This window comes from Callorhinus ursinus, unplaced genomic scaffold, assembly GCF_003265705.2.
Source record: "Callorhinus ursinus isolate GAN/ISIS: 27379988/994484 unplaced genomic scaffold, GSC_fseal_2.0 scaffold30, whole genome shotgun sequence".
In the NCBI taxonomy this organism is placed as follows: Eukaryota; Metazoa; Chordata; class Mammalia; order Carnivora; family Otariidae; genus Callorhinus; species Callorhinus ursinus.
Genome location: NW_027397092.1, coordinates 16,310,133 through 16,327,300, shown reverse-complemented (window position 1 = coordinate 16,327,300; position 17,168 = coordinate 16,310,133). Strand labels below are relative to the sequence as shown.

At 50.8% G+C, this 17,168-nt stretch overlaps 1 protein-coding gene across 3 annotated transcripts in view; it reads right to left on the bottom strand.

Annotated features, from left to right (window-relative positions):
• Nucleotides 1-4,968, bottom strand: part of LOC112815174 (solute carrier family 22 member 4) — a 38,389-nt gene extending 33,421 nt beyond the window's left edge. The window contains exons 1-2 of one of the 3 annotated variants that reach the window (XM_025860977.2): nt 4,712-4,968; nt 3,977-4,492 (exon numbers count right to left, since the gene is read on the bottom strand). In XM_025860977.2, the coding sequence (XP_025716762.1) occupies nt 3,977-4,369 (393 nt within the window). In that variant the 5' untranslated portion in view covers nt 4,370-4,492; nt 4,712-4,968. Of the gene's footprint in view, nt 1-3,976; nt 4,592-4,711 lie in introns of those variants that run through there. The other 2 variants (XM_073878643.1, XM_073878642.1) reach the window with 2 other exon arrangements.
• Nucleotides 4,969-17,168: the final 12,200 nt, after the last annotated feature.

The window sequence follows — 17,168 nt, the reverse complement described above, 5'->3', positions numbered from 1 at the left end:
TTCCAAGGTTCATTCATCTGGTTTTAGCATGTATCACTACTTCCCTGATTTTTATGGTTGAATAATATATCATTGTATGGGTAGGACCACATCGTACTTAGCCAGTCATCAGTTGCTAGACAATGGGGTTGTTTCTACTTTTTAGCTCTTACGCATAATGATGCTATGAACTTTTGTGTACAAGATTTTGCATGGATGTATGTTTTCATTCTTCTTTGGTATATCCGTAGGAGTGGAACTGCTAAATTTTGAGAAATGCCCTGTTTTCGAAAGTGGCTGCACAGTTTTGTAATCCCAGCAGTACTGAGTGAGGGTTTCAATTCTCCATATTCCTACCCATAGTTGTTATTGTATGTCATTTTAATTTTAACCATCCCAGCATGTGTTAAGGAGTGTCTCATTGTGGTGTCAATTTTCATTTCCCTAATGATTAATGATGCTGAACCCCTTTTGTGTTGAATCTACAGATCAATTTGAGGAGTGCTCCCATCTTAACCATATTATGCCTTCTGCTTCATGAACAGAACATGACACATGTTTCCATTTATTTAGGTCTCCTTTAATTTCTTTCAAAGATGTTTTCTAGTTTTCAGAGCTTAAGTCATGCATTTAAAAAAAATTTAACTCCTGAAGAACTTCTTTAAGTATTTCTTGTAAGGCAGCACGGCTACCCAAATTTCTCCCCACGTTTTTTGTTTGTTTGTTTTTGTATCTGGGAATGTCTTTACTTCATTTTTGAAAGATAATTTTGCGAGAAATAAGATTCTTGGTTGACATCTTTTTATCTTTCAGCATTTTGAATATGTTATTCCACTGCCTTCTGGCCTCCATTGTTTCCGATGAGAAGTCAGATGTAAAACTTATTAGGGTTTCCGCCCCCCCCGCCCTAGCCCCTACTAACTACTTTTTTTTTTAAAGATTTTATTTATTTATTTGAGAGAGAGAATGAGAGACAGAGAGCACGAGAGGGAAGAGGGTCAGAGGGAGAAGCAGACTCCCTGCTGAGCAGGGAGCCCGACGCGGGACTCGATCCCTGGACTCCAGGATCATGACCTGAGCCGAAGGCAGTCGCTTAACCAACTGAGCCACCCAGGCGCCCCCTACTAACTACTTCTTTCTGTTTCTATGAGTTTGACTACTCTTCATATCTTGTACAAGCAAAATCACACATTTTTTGGGTCTTTCTGTGACTGGTTTATTTCACTTAGTATAATGTCCTCAAAGTTCATCTGTATTGTAGAATGTGTCAGAATTTCCTTCCTTTTTAAGGGTGAATAATATTCCATTGTATCTATATGTCACATTTTCTTTATCCATTAATCCACTGATGGACATTTGGGATGCTTTTACCTTTTGGCTGTTGTGTATGATGTTGCTATGAACATAAGTGTACAAATATTTCTTTGAGACCCTGCTTTCAATTTTTGTGTATCTATGCCTGTACGTGATATTGCTGGATTCAATGGCAATTCTACTCTTAATTTTTTGAGGAACTGCCATACTGTTTTTCATAGTGGCTACACCTTTTTACATTCCTACCAACAGCACACAGAGGGATTCCCATTTCTCCACATCCTTGCCAACACTTGTTATTTTCTGTATTTTTTTTTAATAGCAGTCATCCTAATGGATATGAGGTGATATCTCATTGTGGTTTTGATTTACATTTCCTTAATGATTAGTAATGTTGAGCCTGTTTTCATACACTTGTATCCCCTCTTACAGTTAAGGAAACTGAGGCTTTGAGCAGTGATGTAACCTGCTGAAGTGAACCAAGTGGCTAGGGGTGAGGTCAGAATTGGCCCTCCAGGCTGACTCCAGAACTTCTCCTTGGGCCACCATCTCTTTGGGGAGAGCCACCTCTCCCTACTCACCCTTGTGCTTCTCTCCTCCTTCCTCCCAACACCAGCACGCACACTTTACTCCACAACCCAAAAAAGCAGCAAGGAAGGGAAAGGCTGCTGAAAAAAGCAAACCCTTTTGCATGAGTGTGAGCATGTGATGATATGAGTCCCCAGAGGTGCTCCCAGGATGCTATGAGCAGGGCACAACAGGGGGAGCTATGGCCTTGGAGGCCAACAGCTACCCACTCTTCCCCGGAGGTGAATGACACCAGCAAGGAGGGGAAAAGAGACAGGTCAAACCAGTTGTCGGGGGGTGCTGTGCCTACTGGGGCCAGCTCCAGTTCAAGTTCTGATGATACTTCCAGGAACTGAGTTGGAGGGAGCTGACCCCCACTATTAGATGCCCCAGGAACAGGCTATGGGGCAAGGGATGGGCACACACCAGGAGCCCCAGCTAAGCAATCAATGCCAGAGAATCACAGTCAACTCAGTGCCCAAGGAAGGTGTGGTGCCAATGCTGGGGGGATCCAGAGGTGGTCCACAGGCTGAGCCCACTCTTCACAGGTCCTACAGACTATACAGTCACCACCCCTAGCTGGCCACCAGGCTCTTGCCAAGGAAACTCCTGCGGATTCTTCACTGGTCTTGCTTTTCACAGCAGCTAGAGTGAGCCTCTGCCAAATATGGCCATGCTACCCCTTGCTTATAACCTTTATTATTTCCTTATTTCCTCACTGTCCTCAGAATGAAGTCAATTCCTCAACATTCCTACAATGCCCACTGTGACATGATCTTTGTAGGCATTTCTAGCCACACCTGCCATTCCCTGAACATCAGCTACCTGGATCTATGGGAATTCCATCCACAGAATCTGCCATGTTCTTTGCTTGGACAAGGTCTACTCATATTTTCAGACTCAGGTCAAATTTTATCACTTCTTCTTGGAGTATTTCCTCACCCTGTTATCCCTACAGAGAGGGTAATATATTGTCCCAGGTCACACAGCGAGCCAGCCAGAATTTGAATTCAGGCTCCAGAACTCTACTAGTAACCAGGGCTGATGTTAGCCCTCTCTATAACATGGCACTGTGCCCCATGGGCATCTGAGCTTTGAGAGCAGGCCCCAAACCTCAGATGTCTACAGCCTAGTGTCCAGCACAAGGCCACTTGTGGTTCTGATGATTGCCACATTACACTGAGGGAAGAGAATTAAGGACTAGCAGGGGTCACACTCAGGTTTTTCTTGGGAGGAACATAGAGTGGGGGAAGGGCCAGAAGCTGGGAGATTCTACCTGCCTGATCTACAGCAGAAAACTAGTCTAGGTATACCCTCCTCAGATGGACCTAACATCTCATGGCCCTTACCAGATGCAAAGCAAGAAGTATAGGGGACGAAGTATGTGTGTAGCCTGACTCCTGAAACTTAGAAAATCTGCCACCAAACCACTAAGGATCCTGAGGGGCTGATGGCATAAGCTGGAACCCCTGTCCACCACTGGATCCTATGCTCAAATGGGTCTGTGTGAGTTGGTCTCTTCATTAGTACATTGGGGCCAAGGTTATGGCTTCTATGGTCCCCTGCACCCAGTCAGCATCAGGAGGCCTTCTGCTCCTTTTCAGAGAAATTGGAGCCTCAAGACAGGACCTCAAGCCTCACCAAAAGGTGGATGGCAGAGCAGTAGACCCCCTGCTGCTTCAGAAGTCTGTGGCCAAGGAACAGGTCAGACCTGCCCATGGCCCACCAGACAGCAAGGCTCTTCCCTGTGTCTGCACTTGGGCTCAGCAGAGATCCACACACCCCTCCTCATGCGGGTAGCAGGAACTTGACTCAGACTGTACCTCTGAGCAGCCTGGGACGGGCCTCTTGGGGAACAATTTCATCTGTTGCAAAACTCGCAAAGGAAAAGACAGTTGGTGACAACAGTCCCTGCTTCATCCCCTCCATACTAGACAGAACTCATCCTGAATAAGCCTCACAGAAGTCCTGCTCTTCTGGGTGGCCCGCACGTGTTAGACGCATAACCCAAATTGCTCGCCACTCGGGTTTGACGCGGGGCGGGGATCGCTCATCCAGGGACTGCCAGGGAGTCTCAAGGGGTCTGAAGCAGATGGAGGGTCATTCACACACCCACCTCGGTCACGATGGTGGACAGGTAGATGTCCTGGCTGAACTCCCAGCCATCCACGCAGCCCTCCTGCTCCAGCTGCTCCAGGTCCACATCGCGCCCCGGCTCCAGCCCGAGCGCCGAGAAGTTGGCGATCGCCGCGAGCCGGTAGCGCCGGCAGCTGTGAGGCACCTCGCGGCCGTCCTGCAGCCGCAGCGGGACACTGTGGTTGCGCCACGCGCGGCTTAGGTTCGCCGTGTCCGGCACCCGGCAGCGGTGCTCCGGGGTGGCGGCCAGGAACACGACTGACATTCCATTGAAGCCGTTGGGGATGATGCTGGCGCTGAGCAGGAAGAAGATGAGGCGCTGGAAGGGCCCCCACTCGCCCAGGAAGCTGGTCACCTCGTCGTAGTCCCGCATGCTACTCACCGCTGCTCCGCGGCTGCAACGGTCCTGAGAGCGGTCCTCGGCCAGAGTCGCGTGGTCGAGGGCGTTCCCCGAAGGGGTCAGAACGTTCTCGGCGGCCAGGCAGCCTGCGGGAAACTGGGCCGCGTAAGCTTTCCCAGGAAGCAGGCTGCGGGCGTTGGAACGCGCCCGGGAGCGGGTCGCAAAGCGGGAAGCCACAGTGGGCACTCGGGACCACACCCCCATCCCGGCTGGGGCGGGGAGGGGAGGGCGGCCGCGCGGCCAGGGTGGGGCTCCCGGCCGGCTCCGCCTCGTGCTCCGCCCCCCTGCCCCCGCGACCCCATGGCAGAGCCTTACCCGGCTCTGGGAGTAGCCCGCCTGCGGTTGAGAAAGCGCCGCTCCCGCGCACCCCGCGTCGCCCGCGACTCCAAATGCTGCGCTCCCGGCCCGAAGCCGCGGTGTTGAGTCCCACAGGGGAGAGCGCCGCCCCAGGCCTCGCCCGGGACAGGGGTTTCTCCCTGGCCCTCCCAATCCGGAGTCTGAGTTCAGGCGGCCTCGGGCGGAGCGCTGGCGTGCGAGTCCGTGGAGTCGGCGCTCCGCGGAAGCCTCTGCGGGCGCAGGGGTGACGGGAGTGCGACGTCTGCGCTGGCACGCACGCGGGCGCGAGCGGCTGGCACCGGGCGCCAGGGCGCTCACTCCCCACCCGTCCCAGGAGGGCTGCACTCAGTCACCAGCCGGCGCCGCTCGGGAAAGCGTCTTCGGAGCAGCCCGGAGCCTCACCTTTAGAAGAGGGGGAACCGGGCCCAGAGTCGGGAAGGGATGAACGAGGTCACGCTGCGTCACTGATAGGCTCTGACGAAGGGAGGTGGGGGGCAGGGGCTACCGGGTCGTCCCAGGATCCCGCTGGGGCCTCTACAGAAGACTTCCACACGGAGCCTGGCCCCTTGTGAGAGCACAGTCATGGAGGCGCCCCTGTCACCACTTCCAGGGTCTGATTTGGATCCCTTCATTTTCCCCATGTCCCAGGGTTCTTTACTGGGGCTGACCGCCAGAACCTTCTTGGACTGGAAGGCCTCTGGGTTGCAAAGGCACCACCCGCACTCTGGGAACGGGGGGAGGGAGGAAAACGTCTAGTTCGGCCAGATCTGGCAGGGCAGCCGGAGCAGGGACCACAGACTGCTCAGTGCCCAGGGGTAGGGCCCTCTGCTGTTGCGTGAGCTAGCTGGAGACTGCGGTCTGAGTGCTGGAGTTCATGAGGCAATCAGACGAGATTGACAGGTGTTTGGAGATTGTGTATAAGCGTGTTTGCTTTTCCAGGCCCCTGCTGAGAGGCTCCACGGTTTTCTTTCGTAGTTTGCAGTCTGACCCTCCTCTTAAGCTGGCTTCTCACTCCCTGAACCTCTTTCCTTTTCTGTGATAAGACCATATGTCCTTCTGTGCCAGGACAGGTCTGATTTATGCCTGTTACTCCTGTGAAATTATTAATAGCACATCTCTTTACTTTCAAAAGTATCCTTGGGGCGCCTGGGTGCCACAGTTGGTTGGGTAGACAACTCTTGATTTCAGCTCAGGTCATGATCTCAGCGTGGTGGGATCGCACTAGGACACCCCCACCCCCGTGGGCTTCCCACTCAGTGGGGAGTTTGCTTTGGAATTCTCTCTCCCTCTGCCTCTCCCCTCCAACCCTCCCAAATAAAAAAATAAATCTTAAAAAAAAAGTACCCTTTAAACAATATTTTATGTGGTCATTGTCTTACTTAGCTTGAATTTTATCCTTCCCTTTTCCCCCAGTGGAAGAGCAAAGCCTGAGAGAAAAATTTATGGGGAGATAGCTAGTGTTGAGTAGTGATCCCAGGAAAAGGAGTGAGGGCTTAGGAAGAATGAATAGGGGAGAAGGTAAGGGCAGCAAAGACTGTGTAACTGAGCAGGTTATTGGCACCTGGGTCAGTGATTATGCTATGCTGAAATATATTGGATCCTAAAGCCAAGGAAAAACTTAATAATATCGATCCTATCTTTACTTAAAATTCTGATATTGTTGATCATGGATTTTTATATGGACCGATGGATTTTCAGGACCCTGAAATCATGACCTGAGCTGAAGGCAGACGTTTCACCGACTGAGCCACCCAGGTGCCCCTAGAGATACTTTTTTCTTTTCTTTTTTTTCATCACAACTAAGGAAAGTGTTACTGGCATCCAGTAGGTAGAGGCAAGAGATGCTGCTAAACATCCTAAAATGCACAGGACAGCCCCTCACAACAAACAACAATTATCTGGCCCAAAATAGTGCCAAAGTCGAGAAACCCCAATTATGGCACATAGAATGTATGGTGATTACAAGGATCATGGAGTTAAATGGCTTTTGCTAAGTGCTTTAGAGCCTTGAAAAAAGAAAATGTAGGCCCAGGGTGCCCGGGTGGCTCAGTTGGTTAAGTGACCCACTCTTGGCTTTAGCTCAGGTCATAATCTCAGGGTCATGGGATCACGACCTCGGAATGCTTTCTCTCCCTCTCTCTCTGCCCCTTCCCCTGCTCTCCCTCTCTCTCTCACGTGAGTTCCTTCTCTCTCTCTCTCTCTCTCTTAAATAAATAAATAAATAAATAAATAAATAAATAAATAAATAAAAGCTTTAAAAAAAACAAAGAAAATGATAGGCCTGGCTTAGCCATCTATAAACTCAAGGCACACTGTATAAGCCAGGAAACCTCCATGGCAGCTCTTAAAGAGACCCTCATTTCCTGCAGCCTCAGGGAAGGTGGTGCTGGAAATCAAACCCAGGATTTAACTGATTTAATTGAAAGAGTAGGACAGCTTCATAAAAAGGCTGCATGCACAGCTTTTTTTTTTTTTTTTTTTAAGAGAGCTTGAGAGCATGACAGCCAGTACCTGCTCATGAGCCTGGAGGGTGGGAAGGGCAGAGGGAAGGGGAGAGAGAGAATCTTAAGCAGGCTCCACATCTGGTGAGGAGCCCAGTGCAGCGTTCGCTGGATCTCGTGACCCTGAGATCACAACCTGAGCAGAAATCAAGAGTTGGTTGCTTAGCCAACTGAGCCACCCAGGCACCGCTGCATGCACAGCTCTGATAGGTGTTCTATGACAAAGTCATAGCCCTAAAAGGAAATGCATAGAATCCTGAAAGATGGAACAGAAACGTTTGGTAAATTAATTGTGAGAATTTTGAATTCCCGGATTCCCTTAAACCTTCCAGTGCAGCAGCAGCAGCAGCTCTCTTCTCCTTCCTGCATGAGAGCAACCTCTCCTTGATAGGAATCCCTCCTCAAGACTCCTCTAGAGGCAAGGGGCTCCTAAGATGATGCTTATCTTCCTCAAGATCCTCCCCTGCCCACCCCTCACCACTGCCTCCAGACCAACAACTAGGGGGAAGTCTCAGCACAGCCTCGGTGGGGAAATACAGACCCTGATCCACAAGGAAATGGCATACTCATTGGGGAAACAAAACAAAACAAAAGAACAGGCCCTATGTTTTGGTGGGAACAGGGGTAACATGTGGGACTTTATTAACTTAGGAGCACTCTGTGATAATGCTGGGTTTAACATCGAAGCAAGGATACAGAAAAACATATCCATTTGCTTCTGAGATGGCTCTTTGAAACTTTGACACAGTTATGGCCTATTGATATAAGCTGGAGATGCCAGAACTTTCTTGACAGAGTACGAAAAGAGTCAGAAGGCTCAGGGGGAGTGAGAGTGTTAGATTGTATTTATCATGCAAGACCAGAGAAACTATCACCAGATTGCATTCCCAAGGCAAGTCCTGAGGACACTCCCTTCTCTTTGGCAGTACAAAATGCACAGGTGAGGATTCCTAGTGTCCGTGAGGATAAGATTCTAGAATAGCAGAGGCTGGCTGGTGACACAATCAACAGAAGCAGGCTGTAGGTCATGACAAGACTGAAGTAGCAACCAGCATGCTTACGCTGGTGGTGTAACCACCACATTACCATGTGGTGATGGCTAATCGACCATAAGGTGTTCCTAGGAGTTAAGTAAATGGGCAGATGACCAGGTGTTACTTGACTTGTATAAGAACCTCACCTCCAAAAGAAGAGCTAGTAAGCAGAAGGCTGATGGATGCTGCCATAACGGGAAATAATATTTTCTCATTAATTTCCCAGATTTAGGCCAGTTCACAGGCTCAGAGCCTATTGATTGAAAAGGAGGCCAAGTCTCTTTAAGGAAAAAACCGCCTATGCTGCCAAAAGTATATATGATAATTATTTCTCTAATCTCTTCCCACAAAGGATCTGTGGCTATCTTAGTCTGCTCAAGCTGCCATAACAAAATATCACAGACTGGTAGGCTTAAACAACAGAAATGTATTGCCCATGGTTCTGGAGGCTGGGAAGTCCAAGATCAAGGTGCTGGCAGATTCAGTTTCTCATGAGAGTCTTCTTCCTGGCTTGTAGATGGCCACCTTCTTAGGAGCTCCCTGGTGTGTCTTCTTCTAAAGGCACTAATCCCATCATAAGGGCCCCACTCTCATGATCTCATCTAAACATAATTAGTCCCCAAAGTCCCCATCTCCAAATATGGTTGAGGGTTAGGGCTTTCAGTATGAATTTAGGGGAGACACAGTTCAGTCCATAGCAATGATCTTTTACCAGAGCAACTCTGGCCTGGGAAAAGGGAAAGTCCTAGACCTTTCAAGGGCTGTTGGATTCAGAGTATGAGCTAGCCTTGCTCCCAAGGGTTGGGAAACACCATCATGGTGCCCCAGTTAGATTGGAGGCTCATGAAAGCCAGGTGGTAAATGGAGTTCTTATTCAAACAGGTCTAAGTGATGTAAAGATCCATACTGTAGTGGTCCCTACGTGTATTCCCGGTCCCTAAGTGCACAGCTGGGAGAGTGAGGCTTAGCAGCTGGCCACACCCTAATATTTACTCTCTGCCCTATTAAATAAGAGCCGTTATGGTAGGTAGGGACAAATAGAAGCCTTTAACATGCCCACATTTTTGACCAATTTATTAAATCAGGAGTGATACCACATCCTGGGAGGAATTACAAAACTAGCACCAATATTGTGGATTTTCTCTTCCCCAAATCCTTCAGTAAGGAGAATCAAAAGCTATTTGCTTTTCTGTGGGATGAATAGCAGTACATATTCACTTTCTTTTTTTTAAGATTTTATTTATTTATTTGAGAGAGAGAGAGAGAGGGAGAGAGCACAAGCAGGGGGAGTAGCAGAGGCAGAGGGAGAAGCAGACTCCCCCCTAAGCAGGGACCTCTATGTGGGACGCGATCCCAGCACCCTGGGATCATGACCTGAGCTGAAGGCAGATGCTTAACCGACTGAGCCACCCAGGCGCCCCCATATTCACTTTCTTGCCCCTGGGCTATGTCAATTCTCCTATTCTCTGTCACAACATAGTAGTTAGTGACTTTGGCTACCTTGATATTCCCTAAAACATCATGATAGCCACTGTATTGATGACATAATGCTAATATGACTTAATGAGCAAGAATAGACAAGTACTCTAGATGTCCTAGTAAGACACACACATGTCAGAATATGGGGAATAAAAAGATTCGGGGCCTTCCACACTGGTGACATTTTCCTTTACCTTTTTGTTCTGGAATGAGTTAAATGTATATAAAAATGGACAGACTAGAAAATGTACCCTTAGACCCACCATCATGGCCAATCTTATTTCATCTATATCCTCACTTGCTTCATCCATCCTATATTATTTTGAAGCAAATTGGTAAAGTTATTAGAGAACCAGTAGTGTGGAGTATGCCTGGTGATCCCCTGTAAGGTAAAGTCAAGTTGCTACACCCTGTACCCTCTACCAGTAATAAAGACATAGTGCTTCGTGAGAATACTACTCTGACCCATTTATTGGGTGCCTTGGAAGGCTCCCAGTTGTGAGCGAAGCCCAGAGCCAGAGAGAGCTCTACCGTGTGTCCAACGTACAAGGTTCCCTGCCACTTGGTCCACATGACCCAGCAAAATCAATGGTGCTAGAGGTGTTCATGGTGATAAGAATGCTGGATAGTCTCTGATAAGCTGTAATAAAAGAATTTCAGTACAGGTCTCTAGAGTTCCAGAGCAAGGTCATGTCTTCTATAGCAGAGAGCTATTTGGCTTTTGAAAAGCAGCTATCTGGGGGCACCTGGGTGGCTCAGTTGGCTAAGCGTCTGCCTTTGGCTCAGGCCATGATCTCCTTGGATGGAGCTCCTCATTGGGTTCCCTGCTCATCGGGGAGTCTGCTTCTCCTTCTCCCTCTGCCCCTCTCTCTGCTTGTGCTCTCTCTCAATCTGTCTCTGTCTCTCTCTCTCAAATAAATAAATAAAATCTTTTAAAAAAATCTCTAGGCATCAGTAAATGTCCACTGAGTGGGGGGGTTTATATCACCCCTGGTTCAAAAACACTGATGCAAGCCAATGTTCCACTTTCCACTTGTGTCTCTTTCTCATCTTGCATGGATGGGAGTTTCGCCACCGGGTGCCAGGCATCATTACCAGCCTACTTACTAACAGTAATGGGCTCCTCAACCCTGTTTGAAAGGAGAGTGTTCCAACTGTAGAATCCCTCCCTTCTAAGTCTGCCTTCCGTCTGGGAATGGACCTAAGGAAACAGGAGTAAGGGACTGCAGAGAGTGAAACAGAGAAGAAAAGCTACTCCAAGGGCACAGCATAGGGTTGTTCACGGTTGCGGGAGACTGGAGGATGGTGTCTCAGAAATGTCCGTCTCAGGTTTGCAAGTAGGCAAACCTATTTATCCATAGGTTTCTATCCCTCATTGGCTCAGGGGTGCTGCTTTGGGTGTTAACTCCCCCACACTTTCAGATGGCACATGTGTGAGTGTTGAGCAGGTTTCTGTATGCGTTCCAGGCCTCAGTGTCAGAGACGTCCCGGAGCAGCAAGTGGGAAGTAAGCCGCGCACTGAGATCGGGCCAGGTCGGACACAGCGGCTGCAGTAAGCAGGAGGCCCGGAGGGTCTGAAGCAGCGAGAAGGAGGTGCCATATTCAGTCGTCCTAGACGTATGTGACCGGGGAGGACGCAGCCTGTGCGGCCTTCCACTGGGTGCGGCTCAGGAGCATGAGGGAGGCGGGCCCCTGGCAGCCTCGCTAATAAGGTGAACTCCCTCTTCTGCTCATTCCTGCCAAGAGGGTCTGCAGGCAACAAATGTGGCTCCGCGGGCCCCCTCTGGGCCCTGGAACAATCCGATCCAGCTCACTTGCCCACGTGAGCACTAAACCAGGAGTGGCGGAAGGCAGAGGGATGAGGTTGGAAATGTTGGCAGAGGCTACCCCGTGCTTGACCTTAAACATTCTTGTTACTTGGTGTTGGATTTAATTCTGAGGCCAAGGAGAGTCCGGAGCAAAACCTATTGAGACTTGTGTTTTTAGAAAGTTCCCTCTGGTGGCCAAATTGAGAATGCAGGGAAGGGAGCTAGGGTGGAAGCGGGAACACCAGGGAGACTGTTGTAGGTGTCAGAGAGGGTGATGGTAGGGGTGGCCAAGCAAGAGATGGATTCTGGAGCTCTTACGGAGGTGGCAGGACAGGTGTTGATGACCCGCTGGATGTGGGCATAAGGAAGGGAGAGGAGGCAGGGAAGATGTCTGATTTGGGTGTTGTCTTTGGCTAAGATGGAAGCATAGGAGTAAAAGTAGGTTTGAGAGAAGATGGTGAGCTGGGTTTGGGATGCTTTGAGTTTGAGGTGTCTTTGGGACACCCGGGTAGACATGTACAGGCAGTCAGAGGTCTGGGCTGGAGATACAGATTTGGGAGTGTTCACGATGGCAGAGTTCCGGTCACCAGGGAGTGGAGCCAGTCAGGGTGCCTGGCTGCAAGCAGACTCAGAGAATTGATGGGAAAGCTGGACAGCTTGAAGGGATAAGCAGAAATCTGCCATGGAGGCGGCTCTGGGTGCTGGGAAGTAAACAAACCTAAGTGGAGTCCAAGCAGGACAGTCACTTTCAGATCGAGCCTAGAGAAAGAACTCCCCCTTGCCTGCTCTAGGGTGTCCTTTGTTCTCTGTCCTCCCAGACCAAATGCAGTGGATGAGATGGGACTACAAAAGGATGGCAGGGGCAGTTTGGAAGGGGTCTAGCTATTACACGGCCCAAACAACCCAAGCCATTCTAGAGAGTGAGCTTCTGGAGAGGACGGGAGGGGTTGGGCTGGAGCCTTGAGGTAGCGGGTGCCTCAGGGACAGGCAGGAGAGGGGCAGGAACATGGGATGAGAAAGCACGGCCTGAGGGGCTGAGGGGCAAGAGACTGCTCCCACCCAGGAACCTCTCTGTGGGTGATGAGGGAGGCTCCAGGGGTCAGAGCAAGGGCCCTGGGAGCTGGAGAGGGCCATTCCCAGCTCGCTCTCAGTAGCGCCAGGAACCACTGAGGAGCTGGTGAGCAGCCAACAGCTGTTTAGCAGGAATCGTGACCTGACCCCAGAAACAGGCCTGGGGGTGGGTTCATGCATGCCACAATTTATGATGAGATGTTGTGGGCACCAGCCTCGTCTACACGCAGACCCAAAGCTTCAGGGGTCACCTTGGTTCAGCCCAGCTTCCGCCATCCCATGGCCCACGGAGGGTTGGAAGCTCATCCCCATGTGAGGAGGGGATGAGTCCGAAGCCTGCACTCTGGCCTCTTCTGGAGACCTGGCCGAGCCGAGACAGATTAGCACCCTTCAGAAGTGACCTAGTCGGAGTCACCAGATCATTAGTAGGGCAGGCAATGTTCTCCAGGGAAGACGCATACTTGGGGTTGCCCTAGCTGCCCTTGTCATCAAGATGAGCTAGCCAGTATGTGACACTGGCAAGTTTCTCAACATTTCTGAGCTCATCCATAAAATGTGGATAATAATTTCCTTTTAGGTTGATGTGAGTGAGGATTAAAGAAGAGTAATATCAGTTCACCAAGGACTCGGGGATGAAGGCCTGGGACACATCAGCTCTTGTGCGAGTTATTATCCAGCACACATTTCTTTCTCTAAGCCTGGGGCTGTCCTCTGGCTGCCCATGAAAACGTGCCCTTAAGGCCAAGAATGCCCTGGACAGCAGCTGAGTGTCGTTCTACTGCTGCCTTTCTTGGTGAAGATGTGTGTGGGGAGCAGTGCGTCAGCCTCTGGGCTTGGCTACCAGCTCCAACCAGGGAGACAGACCCCCCTCCACAGGGCTGGTCAGTCAGGTTCCTGAGCCTGCGTGGCTAAAGCCGGCCCCAGACCCCGCAGGAACCGGTGAGGCTTCTGGCAGGCTCTCCTGGGATTTCTGGCCTCTGCCTTCAACCACGAGTGGTTGCAAATTATTTATTAGATAGGAGCAAAGAAGAAATTTGATTTCTGTGGAGACTCAAATAGAGTTTCCCACTCGTGGTAGAGGAGGCACAGGAGGACAGCCCTTGCTTGTTAGAGCGACCCCTTTATTACCCTCAATCCTTTTTAGACTTCCACCTCCAGTCAGGGGTGCTGAGGAATATTGTATGGAAAAATACTGAATGTTATGTGGGAAAATGATAAATGAGGAAATTATCTGGAGTTGTGAAGACAAGTCAGGAGCTGACTGGGGCCCAATGGCAAGAAGCTGTTACCCTGGGTAAGAGTGAGCAGTCCGAGATGGAGCGGGAGTGCAGGTAAGCTAGGCAGGGAGAGCCAGAGGCCAAGGAGGGGGCAAGGCACTCCCCAGGTGGGCAGAGGGACCCTGGGCTCACAGCCTAGTCATCTGGGCATCACAGTACAGGTCACAACATCCCCCAACTCAGTTGTTCATTGGCTACGAGCATAGCGCCAGACTATTGTGCGCTCTGGAGTGGCTCGGTCCTTGGCCTGGAAGGGAGGGCTGGCATGAAGTGACCTCCTGCCCTCACCCCTTTCTTCGAATCTCAAGGACAAAGGTGGGGCAGACAAAGCTTGTGACACAGAGAACTAAAAAGAAGGACTCCATTTTCATTTCAAGCTCCTTGGATGGTCCAGGAAGGCTGCAGGAGTCTGGAGGATAGCCTGATGAATTAAACTTACAGGTCAGCATGACTGCAGTCAAGGCATGAGGCAGGGCCGTCAGCAGGGATCAGCAGGAGCTGCTTGTGGGCTCGGATTGGGAGTTTAGGCTTTGTCCTAAGACCAATGGGGAGCTATGGAAGCTTTAATAGACAGGAGTGACATAATCAGAATGGCATTTTAAAAAGCTCCCTTGGCTGGTGTGTGGAGAAAGGATTGAGGGGCCAGACAGAAGACAGAAAGGTCAAGCAGGAGGCTATTACAGCACCCAGGCAAGAGAATGTGGGGGCCTGGGTTGGGGCTGGAGCTATGGAGGCAGAGGAAAATGGGCTAGTTAGGGATTAGTTAGGGATGAATGCAGTCATGCCTACTAACTGGTCTCCCTGCTTCCACCTTTGCCCCTTACAGTCTTGTCTTCATAGAGCAGCCAGAATGATCCTGGTTAAAACATAAAAGCCCAGGTCAGGCCACTCCTCTGGCTTCTCATCTCAGAGTTAAGAGCCAAAGTCCTTCCTGTGGCTTACAGGGCCAACAGAGTCAGCTCGACTGCCCCCACATCTCTCTGGCCTTATCTACTGCTCCTAAGCATTTCACTTACTCTACTTCAGCCATTTCTTCACTGTTCTTAGAACATGGCAAGCATATATATGCCTCCTCCCCCTGCCCCACACAGCACCTTTGTATTTCCTGCTCCCACTGCTTGCAATGCAATTTCCCTAGATACCCACACGAATGCTCCCTTATCAGCTCAGGTCTTTGCTTAAATGTCATCTTAAGTGAGAGATCTTTCTCAATTCCCTTTTCAATTCCCTATGTTCCCAGAACATAGTAGATTCTTAGCAAATAATTAGTTGAATGAATGAGTTGGGGTTGAGGATGCCGGACGTAGGCTGAGGATATACGAGGGTTAGAGTTGCCCTCCGGGCCTTACCACCCCAGCGGGCTTAGGAAGTACGCCAGCAGAAACCAGTACAGCAAGGTGAGGAGGAAGACGGTGGGAGGTGTGTGTGTGTGTGTGTGTGTGTGTGTGTGTGTGTGTGTGTACGGGAAGGGGTGCGCGGTGCTGCCCCTAGTGGCCTAGGGTCTGGGTAAGACAGACATAGATCTGGGCCACGCTCTGATAAAGGAGATAATAGGTTGTGTGCCCAGAAGCATGGGGTAGGAATGGAAGGGGTGGGGTAGAGGGCATGTGGATGGGAATTACTCTGCCTGGGGTTGTGTGGGCCAAAGCTTTGTTCTAAGGGAGGGGACGATGGGGGCAGCGGAGTTGGGCCTTGAAGAGTGAGTAGGAGTTTGCTGGATGGACAAGAAAGAACAAAGGCATTTTGAGTTTGAGAGAAGATCTGAGAGGTATGTAAAGACAGGATGGTATGGTGTAGCAGAGGAAGCGAGACCAAGCAGTCAGCAATATCAGTCAGAGAGGCTTGAAATGCTAGGCCTACAACTGATAGATCAGGGACTCCATCCTGAGGGCTCTGGGGGCCATGAAGGGGTCCATGAAACAAGGGAGTGGGAGAATGCTCCAGCTGCCCTGAAACAGACCCCAGAAATGGTTGGGAGGCAGAACCCCAGACACAGTGGTGGGTAGGATGTGATGGTTGGGGTGAGGGTGCAGATGATAGCCAAATCTCTGGTTTGAAGGCCTCTGAGGTAAGGACCTGAGAGAGGGGAAGGTTCGGGATCAGTAATAAGCGCTGGGTCCGGGCCAGGTGGGCTGGGGCACTCAGAATTGGGGATCCTGGATCTGTGTCTCCTCCTGAGAGTCGGCCGCCCTGTCTCAGAACTGGGACCCGGGTCACAGAAAACTTGTGACGCAGTCACTCCCTGCGCATCCCGGGATTAAAGGCTAGCACAAGCAGCTGGTGGATCTACAGCGGCGGGTGGGAGTGGGAAAGCCGAGTCTGCGAGTTTGAGCCTGGCCGAGCTGTGGGGGCCCGTCCCCGTGGCGCGGGTATTTATTTTTCCGCCTGCTCCTGCGCCTAATGGCTTCCCCGGCTGCCCGTCATCCCTTCTGCGCCCGCCTAGGACGGGGTGGGGCCCGGACCTCGTCCCTGGGGCGAGGCGGGGTGGGGAGGAAAGGGCAGAGGCCTCCACCGGCCCCACCCGACTCCCAAGCGGCTTTAGGGGGCGAGAGTGAGAGGGTGCGTGCGTGCGTGCGTGTGTCCGTGTGTGCGCGCGTGCGCGCGCGCGCGCGGCGCCGCAGCCCGGACACCCCGTGCGCTCCAGACTCGGCCTCCCTGCTCGCCGTCGGACCCCTCGCCGAGCAGAAGGAGACACGCGCGCGGCGGGGCCCGAGGTCGTCCGCAGGACCCAGGCCCAGGACTCCAGCCCTCTCCTCGCCTCACTTCTCAGGGGGCACCTGCCCGCCGCCCTGGCCTGGGAGCCCTCAGGGAGGGGAGGAGGCGGCGGGAGGAGCCTTTGGAAGGCGCCTCTCAGAACGACTTAAAGCGGGAACACGATGTCTGCAAGAAGCAAGCAGAAATAAAAATTTACGAGATTATGTACACAACCCCTGAAAAAATGCAGAGTAAGCACGGATCACCGTATTCTTCAGGACAGGGCAGTTCTTACCAAGGGAGTGTGTAGAGACAGGGTCACAGTTCAAAAAGGTTGGTTGGTTGGTTGGTTTGTTTTTCCAGAACTTGACACGACTGAGTCTAAAACTTGACAGTTGGAAATGGACAAGAACAGCCTTGACAAGTTAGTAAATGAAGAACAAGAAGGAGAGGTTGGCATATTAAACTCCACAACAGTAGTAATTAAATCAATGCGATTGTGTCAGTGGAATCGAGTCCAGTAACAGAGACTCTTACAAAAATATGAAAAGGTCCTAATACTAAGAAGTTAA